This window comes from Schistocerca piceifrons, chromosome 2, assembly GCF_021461385.2.
Source record: "Schistocerca piceifrons isolate TAMUIC-IGC-003096 chromosome 2, iqSchPice1.1, whole genome shotgun sequence".
NCBI lineage: Eukaryota > Metazoa > Arthropoda > Insecta > Orthoptera > Acrididae > Schistocerca > Schistocerca piceifrons.
In genome coordinates, this window is record NC_060139.1 from 703,477,193 (window position 1) to 703,489,793 (window position 12,601).

The 12,601-nt window shown below is 41.5% G+C and overlaps 1 protein-coding gene across 1 annotated transcript in view; it reads left to right on the forward strand.

Moving 5' to 3' along the window:
* The window catches only part of LOC124775764 (zinc finger CCCH domain-containing protein 13-like), a 265,138-nt gene that overhangs the window by 192,207 nt on the left and 60,330 nt on the right, over positions 1-12,601 (forward strand). Inside the window, 1 exon segment of the mRNA XM_047250596.1 lies at positions 8,954-9,265. Within this exon segment, the coding sequence (XP_047106552.1) occupies positions 8,954-9,265 (312 nt within the window).

Below are 12,601 nucleotides of genomic sequence, written 5' to 3' on the forward strand. Positions count from 1 at the left end.
CAATGTCATTGGCAAACCTTAGAGGTTCCATTTCATCTCCTTGAACTTTAGTACCCTATTCCAAATTTCTCCTCAGTTTCCTTCACAGCTGGCTCATTGTACACGTTGAATAATGTTTGGGACAGGCTTACAACAAAGTATCACTCCCTTTTTAACTACAGCTTCTCTTTCATGTCCTTTGACTCTTATAACTTTTCTCTGGTTCTTGTTCAGTTTGTAAGTAGTCTTTCGCTCCCTGTATTTTATCCCTGCTATTTTCAGTATTTCAAAAAGTGTAGACCAGTCTGAATTGTCAGAAGTGTTCTCTAAATCTAAAAGTACTGTAACTGTGGATTTACCTTTCATCAGTCTATCTTCTAGGATAAATCATAGGGTCAGTATTGCCTTATGTGTTACTACTTTTTTCTGGAAAACAAACTGATTTTTCGTAAGTTCAATTTTACAAGTTTTTCCAGTGTTCCGTAAATCATTTGTGTCAATATTTTGCAACCATCAAACAATGGAAAATTCAGGATAGAATGTATTTTGCCACCGTACTTTATTAAACTGGTGGTTCGGTAGTATTGACAGCTGTCAGCACATACATTCCTTGGAATTATTACATTCTTAATGAATTCTGAGGGTATTTAATCAGTCTTATATATATCTTGCACTCCACATGGAATAACTTTGTTATGGCAGACTCTCCGAAAGACCTCAGTAATTCTGAGGGAATATCATCTACTCTGGGGCTTCTATTAGGCCTTTTAATGTTCTGTCAAACTCTTCTATCAAGATTGTATCTCCCATCTCATCTTCACCTGCCTTGTCTTCTCTTTCTATAATATTGTCCTCAAGTTTGTTTCCCTTATAAAACCCTGCTTGATACATGTCGGTTTTTTTTTTTTTAAAAAAAAAATATTACATCTTGGGGGTTCCGTGGAGTCACCATCTGAATCCCAGAACTGCTTACGATTAACCATGTACAACCTCGTCTCCAAAATGAAGGCATTTCAGTGATGGACTGTTAACATATACTACTTTCATTTTCCCACATTAGAGATCTAAAGAGTTCTTCAGGACTACTGATAACAGTTCCGATGATGTGGAATCTCCTTGCCTGACTCTTCTTTCATTTCTGAATGCTGCTTTAACCTGATGAATTCCATCCAGGTGTGGTGTTGATGTATATACACTCCTGGAAATTGAAATAAGAACACCGTGAATTCATTGTCCCAGGAAGGGGAAACTTTATTGACACATTCCTGGGGTCAGATACATCACATGATCACACTGACAGAACCACAGGCACATAGACACAGGCAACAGAGCATGCACAATGTTGGCACTAGTACAGTGTATATCCACCTTTCGCAGCAATGCAGGCTGCTATTCTCCCATGGAGACGATCGTAGAGATGCTGGATGTAGTCCCGTGGAACGGCTTGCCATGCCATTTCCACCTGGCACCTCAGTTGGACCAGCGTTCGTGCTGGACGTGCAGACCGCGTGAAACGACGCTTCATCCAGTCCCAAACATGCTCAATGGGGGACAGATCCGGAGATCTTGCTGGCCAGGGTAGTTGACTTACACCTTCTAGAGCACGTTGGGTGGCACGGGATACATGTGGACGTGCATTGTCCTGTTGGAACAGCAAGTTCCCTTGCCGGTCTAGGAATGGTAGAACGATGGGTTCGATGTCGGTTTGGATGTACCGTGCACTATTCAGTGTCCCCTCGACGATCACCAGTGGTGTACGGCCAGTGTAGGAGATCGCTCCCCTCACCATGATGCCGGGTGTTGGCCCTGTGTGCCTCGGTTGTATGCAGTCCTGATTGTGGCGCTCACCTGCACGGCGCCAAACACGCATACGACCATCATTGGCACCAAGGCAGAAGCGACTCTCATCGCTGAAGACGACACGTCTCCATTCGTCCCTCCATTCACGCCTGTCGCGACACCACTGGAGGCGGGCTGCACGATGTTGGGGCGTGAGCGGAAGACGGCCTAACGGTGTGCGGGACCGTAGCCCAGCTTCATGGAGACGGTTGCGAATGGTCCTCGCCAATACCCCAGGAGCAACAGTGTCCCTAATTTGCTGGGAAGTGGCGGTGCGGTCCCCTACGGCACTGCGTAGGATCCTACGGTCTTGGCGTGCATCCGTGCTTCGCTGCGGTCCGGTCCCAGGTCGACGGGCACGTGCACCTTCCGCCGACCACTGGCGACAACATCGATGTACTGTGGAGACCTCATGCCCCACATGTTGAGCAATTCGGCGGTACGTCCACCCGGCCTCCCGCATGCCCACTATACGCCCTCGCTCAAAGTCCGTCAACTGCACATACGGTTCACGTCCACGTTGTCGCGGCATGCTACCAGTGTTAAAGACTGCGATGGAGCTCCGTATGCCACGGCAAACTGGCTGACACTGACGGCGGCGGTGCACAAATGCTGCGCAGCTAGTGCCATTCGATGGCCAACACCGCGGTTCCTGGTGTGTCCGCTGTGCTGTGCGTGTGATCATTGCTTGTACAGCCCTCTCGCAGTGTCCGGAGCAAGTATGGTGGGTCTGACACACCGGTGTCAATGTGTTCTTTTTTCCATTTCCAGGAGTGCAGGAGTGTATTTTTGTAGTGTAGCAACATAGATTGATTCAGTGCCATGTTTTTCAAAGGCTTATCAGTGCAAATTTTATTGAGACTGAATCAGATTTCACAAACTAATTAATCTCAGGGAAAATGGTAATTCCTGCTCATTGATGAGTTCTGTAATTTCTTTCATAACTTGCAAGTGGTCGATTGTGTTGTATACACTACCAAAGCCTACTTATTCATTTGATTGGTTAAAAGCAAATAATCCTTTATGCAATTGGTGGTAATTTTAGTGCAATTTTTTGTTGTTGCTTGCCCTTTTTCTTGTGAAGTAGCACAGTTAGAATATTGTTCCAGTTTTAGGGTCTTGTCTTTTGCCACAGGCATTCCATAGATCATCTTGGGCCATTCCGTGCCAAGTGGTCTAATATCGAGAAATGTTCCCCCATGACCATCATGGATTTTGATGAAATTTTGTATGAACATTCACACATGTTCTCAATGAACACTGGTAAAGCTTCAGTTTCAGAAATTCAATACTTGCAGAGATATAGTCACTTGTTTGAAACCATAGCACAGCTTCCAATAGTGCATTCTTGAATTTTCAGCAACTTTGAGACGAGATATCTCTGTAAGTATGTGCATGAAAGAAACAAAACTTGGCCATCTTATACAACTTTTAGAACTCTTTAAAGTAAAATATTAAGAAAAGGATTTCTGAGCAATTTTCATATAGATAATTTGAAGCAAAGTTGGGCGAAAAAATAGCTGTTTTAAAAAAATGTGAACTTTAGTTTTTTATATCTCCAAAAGTAATTGTGGGATGTACATGAAACTTTGCACACCATAACTCACCAACACAAGGTCTTAGAATATAAAATTCCATTTTCCTATTGCTTTCCATTATTTCACAAATCTAGGATGAAGTTGACGATTTTTCAAAAAGTGCTAAAAATGGGTATTTTTAGTCAATTTTTTCAAAAAAGTGTTTTCTCCAAACTCTTCTAAACTATGGTCATTGGAAAGAGCATATTCTAAACTATCTAGAAAAGTGGATTTGGTTTTGCAATGCAAGCATATTAGGCCCTAAAAAGTAGCATCATCAAAGAGGCACACTGGAAGTTCGAACACATTTTTCTGGCTCTCAAATTATACCTGAAACCTTTTATTATGCCTAATAAATCTTTATTAGTGCCTTGAATAATTGAAATAAAAAGATCTAGTAAATAGGCAATGAGACTGTCAGAAAAACTTGAAAACTATGAGAAGTAGCCCTTCTGCTTTTATCGTAAGTGTTCATCTGCATAAAACTCTTCTCATTTGTAAAAAAAAAAAAAAAAAAAAAAGGGGGGGGGGGAGAGAGAGAGAGATCATAAAGAATTCAATGAATAATAGCTTCATATTTTTTGTACTTCTCAAAATTGTAAATATTTACAAGTGGAAAATGAAGACCTAATTTTTGGATTCAATTGTATAAAACGTTTTTCCAAAAAAGAATCAGTTTGCTTGAATCATGCATCAAGTGATGTAAATTTTCCAATCAATATTGCAGAGATTTTAATACCTAGGTGTTGTAACCTGTGAATTTTTGTCTTAAAGTTATTAGGGAAACGTGTGAAATTGGTTGGTTAAACATCTAAGAGTTTTAATTTTGTATTTAATCACACTTAAATGTAGCCTACTACCTTGGTAAATATGTAACCACTAGTTTCACAGAGAAAATTCACAAGATTCACTGTTTATAGAAAATATAATGGCAACAATTACTTTAACAATCACTTTAACAATCAGATTGTTTCATTATTGTGAGCCTTGTTTGAACAATCAGTATTTCAGTGGTGTGTTTGCAGCGCAGTGAGTGTGGATTGTTAAGTTATTCGTAAGACCATCAAAGTTTGTAATCTCATTTACTAAAAATTGTTTTGATTGTGTCTTTTGTAGCATATATCTCTTATTAGATTTTTTCATTGGTATTATACATTGTGTATAATTTCATTCAGTAGCAATTTGTCTGAAATTTAAGCAGATTATAATTTGCACTTAGAGGCCAAATACATTATTTAGTTACTGATTAAAGATGGATGCAGAAGGGAACAGCATACCTTCCTGCTCAATTGGGCAAGGAGATAGTGGAACAAAGTGTCATGTCTTTTTCTTTGTCAAAAAAGCTGCTTTAAATGGTTTGCGGGTTTTAGTGATGAGGAAAAAGAGTTGTTGGTCCGACGTTCTGAAGCAAAACTGGACAATACATCTCAAGTTTGCCTACACCATGAAGCCCCGTTATTGACACAATATGAGAGGTTACAAAAAAAAATGCTTCAATCCCTTTGGGAAGGTGAATCATGATGGTAAGGCACGAATTCGCACTCTTGATACTGAAACAGCTAATAAGGCTTCTGATATGTTGAAGAAGCAGCTTGTTAATAACATAAAGCCAGGTCAGAAAATTTGTCCGGCTTGCAGGACTACCTTAAATAAACACTTGGACGAAGCTTTATCAGCCTCATCATCACATTCTGATGAGGACTTTACACCAAAAGAAGAATTAAATACCGAGCGAGGTGGCGCAGTGGTTAGACACTGGACTCGCATTCGGGAGGACGACGGTTCAATCCCGCGTCCGGCCATCCTGATTTAGGTTTTCCGTGATTTCCCTAAATCGCTCCAGGCAAATGCCGGGATGGTTCCTTTCAAAGGACACGACCGACTTCCTTCCCCGTCCTTCCCTAATCCGATGAGACCGATGACCTCGCCGTCTGGTCTCCTTCCCCGAAACAACCAACCAACCAAGAATTAAATAGTAGCTTATTGTCTATCATATCAAAAATTGAAATAGGTTTGAGGAAACAATCTAAGGAACCCAAGAGTGCCTTCTAATTTTACACAGAGCACTTATATAATTTTACTATCAGGTTTGGGAACCTGTGTAAAGAAACCCTTATAAGGCTTGGGATCATGTGGTAAAGAAACCCACCCGTGGCTGGTGTTGCTAAGCTATTGGGCGTGGCCCCTATGGCAATGGGAATGCTAGTTTTCTCAGGTGAAATGAAACTAGCAGTGGTTAAGCCACCATGGACCGTAGCAACTCATTTATACACTTCTTTTCCATCAGTAAGCTGGTGTTGTTCATTAAACAGGCAACTAATAATTAGATGATTATGCAAATAAATTATATGATTTACATTCGTTCTTAATAATAATAGTGTGTGTGTGTGTGTGTGTGTGTGTGTGTGTGTGAGAGAGAGAGAGAGAGAGAGAGAGAGAGAGAGAGGGGGGGGGGGGGGGATGAGGTGACAATTACGAAATAACATTGTTTCTATTTTTATTCTTTTGCTATTTGAACTTAAGCTGGGTCCTATTCATCAGGACTTCTTATTTCACTTATCCCATACATTAATAAACATGTATAAGGCAAAATAAAAGATTTCAGGTATAATTTGAGCGCCAGAAAAATGTGTTCAAACTTACAATGCGCCTCTTTGATGATGCTACTTTTTAGGGCCTTATATTCGGGAGGACGACGGTTCAATCCCGCGTCCGGCCATCCTGATTTAGGTTTTCCGTGATTTCCCTAAATCGCTCCAGGCAAATGCCGGGATGGTTCCTTTCAAAGGGCACGACCGACTTCCTTCCCCGTCCTTCCCTAATCCGATGAGACCGATGACCTCGCCGTCTGGTCTCCTTCCCCGAAACAACCAACCAACCAAGAATTAAATAGTAGCTTATTGTCTATCATATCAAAAATTGAAATAGGTTTGAGGAAACAATCTAAGGAACCCAAGAGTGCCTTCTAATTTTACACAGAGCACTTATATAATTTTACTATCAGGTTTGGGAACCTGTGTAAAGAAACCCTTATAAGGCTTGGGATCATGTGGTAAAGAAACCCACCCGTGGCTGGTGTTGCTAAGCTATTGGGCGTGGCCCCTATGGCAATGGGAATGCTAGTTTTCTCAGGTGAAATGAAACTAGCAGTGGTTAAGCCACCATGGACCGTAGCAACTCATTTATACACTTCTTTTCCATCAGTAAGCTGGTGTTGTTCATTAAACAGGCAACTAATAATTAGATGATTATGCAAATAAATTATATGATTTACATTCGTTCTTAATAATAATAGTGTGTGTGTGTGTGTGTGTGTGTGTGTGTGTGTGTGTGAGAGAGAGAGAGAGAGAGAGAGAGAGAGAGAGAGAGAGAGAGAGGGGGGGGGGGGGGGATGAGGTGACAATTACGAAATAACATTGTTTCTATTTTTATTCTTTTGCTATTTGAACTTAAGCTGGGTCCTATTCATCAGGACTTCTTATTTCACTTATCCCATACATTAATAAACATGTATAAGGCAAAATAAAAGATTTCAGGTATAATTTGAGCGCCAGAAAAATGTGTTCAAACTTACAATGCGCCTCTTTGATGATGCTACTTTTTAGGGCCTTATATGCTTGCATTGCAAAACCAAATCCACTTTTCTAGATAGTTTAGAATATGCTCTTTCTAATGACCATAGTTTAGAAGAGTTTGGAGAAAACACTTTTTTGAAAAATTTGACTAAAAATACCCATTTTTAGCACTTTTGAAAAATTGTCAAATTTACCCTAGATTTGTGAAATAATGGAAAGCAATAGGAGAATGAAATTTTATATTCTAAGACCTTGTGTTGGTGAGCTATGGTGTGCAAAGTTTCATGTACATCCCACAATTACTTTTGGAGATATAAAAAACTAAAGTTCACATTTTTTTTAAACAGCTATTTTTTCGCCCAACTTTGCTTCAAATTATCTATATGAAAATTGCTCAGAAATCCTTTTCTTAATATTTTACTTTAAAGAGCTTTAGAAGTTGTATAAGATGGCCAAGTTTTGTTTCTTTCATGCAAATACTTACAGAGATATCTCATCTCAAAGTTGCTGAAAATTCAAGGATGCACTATAGAAAGCTGTGCTATAGTCTTAAACAAATGATTGTATCTCCGAAAGTATTGAATTTCTGTAACTGAAACTTTACCAGTGTTCATTGAGAACATGTGTGAATGTTCATACAAAATTTCATCAAAATCCATGAGGGTCATGTGGGAGCCTCTAGACCACTTGGCATGGAATGACCCTCTTGCTAGTTCTGCTTGTATTTCTTTTTTCCAGCTGTAATTGTTTCTATTGAAACACGATCACCACATTTCTTCAGACTTCAATTTATATAATACATCTCAGCTGGCATTACTTCAGTGTGTCATTATTTTTGGTCTAACTGTCTGTGTTAGTGGATTATCTCTTGACCTGTAGAAAAATTTAAAGAGGTCTTTGAAAACTCTTACAGTTATCTCTCTGTTATTAACTGCTGTGCCAACTGGCCCATAACATTTTTTGCTTTGGCTCCTTGTTAGATCGGTTAAATCTAAAACAGTCAATGTGCTTATGGAGTTATATTTTGAAATTCTTAAACATTTGGCCTTTATAAAATTATAATTTATTATAATGAGTAGTCATCACCTTCAGTATACTTGACAGGCATCACTTCTTACGTTGTTGGGTCATGTCATATACCAAATTCACCTTTAAATTGTTGGTGGTTTCAGAAGTCTTTTTGTTGTTTGTGTTTTTAAATAGCTTCAATAGTTTGCTGGAATTAACTCTGAGTTTAGTCTTATTACATATGTGGTTGGTGATGACACCTAAATTTTTATCTTATGCAGTTTCTTTTTGAGCTCCGAATTCAGCATGTTTATTGGGGTGAGGTATGTAGAGGACTTGTCTCTGTTAGTGTCGTACAGGTTTTCTCCTCATACTGATAGTTGATTTCTGCCCCTCTTTTCCTGATACTTCCAACTGCTAGGCATTCTTCCCATTTACACATTTTACCAATTTAAAGGGAACAGTTTTGTGACAAAGAAATTCAGTTATTGGATTAATTAAATTATTTGTGTTTTTATGATTAGACAGTGTCACTGTAATCAACTTCGAGCAGATCCTTAAAGCAGCTTCTATGTCATCTTTATTTAGACAGTGGGGAGTAGCTCACCCACTGTCTGTTATAAATTCTTCATTGATTCCGATTTTGATGGTTTCCTTTATTATGCCATCTCTGTGCAGGCCTTTAGTATGCAGAAGATCAAATATACGATCTTTGTTCAAGTTGTGTTCGGAAATTGTCATTTTATTTTTCTGGAAGGTTGGACATCACCTGCAGTCACATTACTATGTTGAAAAATTTAAATTTTGTTTCTGTGATGCTGGTGGCATTAGCCTTTTCAAATTCCTCATACTGATACTTTCTGTTTGACTTGTTGCCATTATAGTTCCTTAACTATGTCAACTTAGTAAATAATTGATCCCATGGATTATAGACCATAACAGCTATTGCAGTGAGTGGAAATGTTTCCTTTACAGGCGTGTGCCCCCTGCTGATTGGGAAGCTTCTGTTCGAGGAGACTGGGCTGAGAAGGAAGTGGGGCTCATGGCGCCTCTGGAGGATGAGTGGGGTTTCCCAGTGGCTGGTACTGCTGACTGGCCACCACCACCATTAGCCCCTCCTGGGCCATCCACTTTAGCTGATCGCCGTGGCGGTTGGGGGGCAGCTGCTGCAGACCCTTGGGCTGAGCCTCTTGTTCCTACACCTCTCGGTCGACCGCCACCTACTCGTCTTCTGCCACATGAACCTCTTAGCCTCTTAGAGCTTGACCCAGGGCTAAGGGATGACAGGTAGGATCAAGTTTTCATCAAATTGCCTTGAACATGAACTCATGAGTTCTCAACTGAAGAATTATGACATGAATCCATGATCTTAAATTAATCTGTACACATAGCTTGATTTCCCAGGAATTGCCTACAATTAAAATAAGAAATTGTGATTGTTGTAACCTAACTACACTCAGCTTTCTAGAACATAAATTTGTTCATTGGTAAATGTGAGAGAGAAATGTGAATCAAGTCACCTTAAGAAATCATAACTTTTAAGGATGTTTCAGATGAGAAGATTGAGATCATATATGGAGAGAAATGTGTGAAAAGGAATTGTGTCAAACCCACCAAAGTAAACTGAAATATGACGCTGCATTTGTTGATAAAGTTGTGGAAGCAATTACTTCTCACTGATATAGTTGTAATTCTGTTTTAATGGAATAGGGAGGCGAAATGCAACAGAAACAGTAATCAGTTAACATTACAGTGTTGGTTTTTTTGCCATATATATTGTGTATTACCTAGAAAATAATGAATTTACAATGATGCCATAGTCGAGGAGACAACTTTCTTAGGGAAATTTAGTTAGTCGGAACACTATCATTTTTGATTTATTCATTTGTGACTTTCATTTTCTGAAGTTACCTTTCATGGATTGAAACTGATACCCAGAATTTATTTCTGATTCTAATACTTCTTGCGCAAATGCGAAAAGAATGTCTAGATGTTTATTTATATATTATTTTGTCTTGTTTGGTGGCAAAATAAATGATCTTCAAGTTCCTACGAGTGTAGGACAGTAAATCTTTGTGTATCACTGTCCTACACTCGTACTCTCAGCTGGAAGTATCACTTTGCCACGAAGAAAAATGATCCTAATCCTATTCCTAATGATCCGACTCCTCAAGACACCATCCAAATTGAACCCTGCCTGGAACAGTTCCGTCCTCCGTCACAGCGGGACCCACTTCCTCTTCCTCAAAATCACCCTCTCCAAACCTTCCAGGAATTTCTGACTTCCAGCCTTGCATCTCAATCCTTCTTAAAAAACCTTAATCTTACACCCAACATCACCACTGCTGAAGCCCAGGCTATCCGTGATCTGAAGGCTGACCGATCCATCGTCATTCTTCCGGCGGACAAGGGTTCCACAACCGTGGTACTTGATCGTCGGGAGTATGTGGCTGAGGGACTGCGTCAGCTTTCAGACAACACCACATACAAAGTTTGCCAAGGTAACCCCATTCCCGATGTCCAGGCGGAGCTTCAAGGAATCCTCAGAACCTTAGGCCCCCTGCAAAACCTTTCACCTGACTCCATCAACCTCCTGACCCCACCGACACCCCGCACCCCTACCTTCTACCTTCTTCCTAAAATCCACAAACCCAATCATCCCGGCCGCCCCATTGTAGCTGGTTACCAAGCCCCCACAGAACGTATCTCTGCCTACGTAGATCAACACCTTCAACCCATTACATGCAGTCTCCCATCCTTCATCAAAGACACCAACCACTTCCTTGAACGCCTGGAATCCTTACCCAATCTGTTACCCCCGGAAACCATCCTTGTAACCATTGATGCCACGTCCTTATACACAAATATTCCGCACGTCCAGGGCCTCGCTGCGATGGAGCATTTCCTTTCACGCCGATCACCTGCCACCCTACCTAGAACCTCTTTCCTCATTACCTTAGCCAGCTTCATCCTGACCCACAACTTCTTCACTTTTGAAGGCCAGACATACCAACAATTAAAGGGAACAGCCATGGGTACCAGGATGGCCCCCTCGTACGCCAACCTATTCATGGGTTGCTTAGAGGAAGCCTTCTTGGTTACCCAAGTCTGCCAACCCAAAGTTTGGTACAGATTTATTGATGACATCTTCATGATCTGGACTCACAGTGAAGAAGAACTCCAGAATTTCCTCTCCAACCTCAACTCCTTTGGTTCCATCAGATTCGCCTGGTCCTACTCCAAATCCCATGCCACTTTCCTTGACGTTGACCTCCACCTGTCCAATGGCCAACTTCACACGTCCGTCCACATCAAACCCACCAACAAGCAACAGTACCTCCATTATGACAGCTGCCACCCATTCCACATCAAACGGTCCCTTCCCTACAGCCTAGGTCTTCGTGGCAAACGAATCTGCTCCAGTCCGGAATCCCTGAATCATTACACCAACAACCTGAAAACAGCATTCGCATCCCGCAACTACCCTCCCGACCTGGTACAGAAGCAAATAACCAGAGCCACTTCCTCGTCCCCTCAAACCCCGAATCCCCCACAGAAGAACCACAAAAGTGCCCCACTTGTGACAGGATACTTTCCGGGACTGGACCAGACTCTGAATGTGGCTCTCCAGCAGGGATACGACTTCCTCAAATCCTGCCCTGAAATGAGATCCATCCTTCATGAAATCCTCCCCACTCCGCCAAGAGTGTCTTTCCGCCGTCCACCTAACCTTCGTAACCTGTTAGTTCATCCCTATGAAATCCCCAAACCACCTTCCCTACCCTCTGGCTCCTATCCTTGTAACCGCCCCCGATGCAAAACCTGTCCCATGCACCCTCCCACCACCACCTACTCCAGTCCTGTAACCCGGAAGGTGTACACGATCAAAGGCAGAGCCACGTGTGAAAGCACCCACGTGATTTATCAACTGACCTGCCTACACTGTGATGCATTCTATGTGGGAATGACCAGCAACAAACTGTCCATTCGCATGAATGGACACAGGCAGACAGTGTTTGTTGGTAATGAGGATCACCCTGTGGCCAAACATGCCTTGGTGCACAGCCAGCACATCTTGGCACAGTGTTACACCGTTCGGGTTATCTGGATACTTCCCACCAACACCAACCTATCCGAACTCCGGAGATGGGAACTTGCCCTTCAGTATATCCTCTCTTCTCGTCATCCGCCAGGCCTCAATCTCCGCTAATTTCAAGTTGCCGCCACCCATACCTCACCTGTCTTTCAACAACTTCTTTGCCTCTACACTTCTGCCTCGACTGACATCTCTGCCCAAACTCTTTGCCTTTAAATATGTCTGCTTGTGTCTGTATGTGTGGATGGATATGTGCGTGTGTGCGAGTGTATACCTGTCCTTTTTTCCCCCTAAGGTAAGTCTTTCCGCTCTCGGGATTGGAATGACTCCTTACCCTCTCCCTTAAAACCCACTTCCTTTCGTCTTCCCCTCTCCTTCCCTCTTTCCTGATGAGGCAACAGTTTGTTGCGAAAGCTTGAATTTTGTGTGTATGTTTGTGTTTGTTTGTGTGTCTATCGACCTGCCAGCGCTTTCGTTCGGTAAGTCACCTCATCTTTGTTTTTATACAAAATTTTTCCCACGTGGAA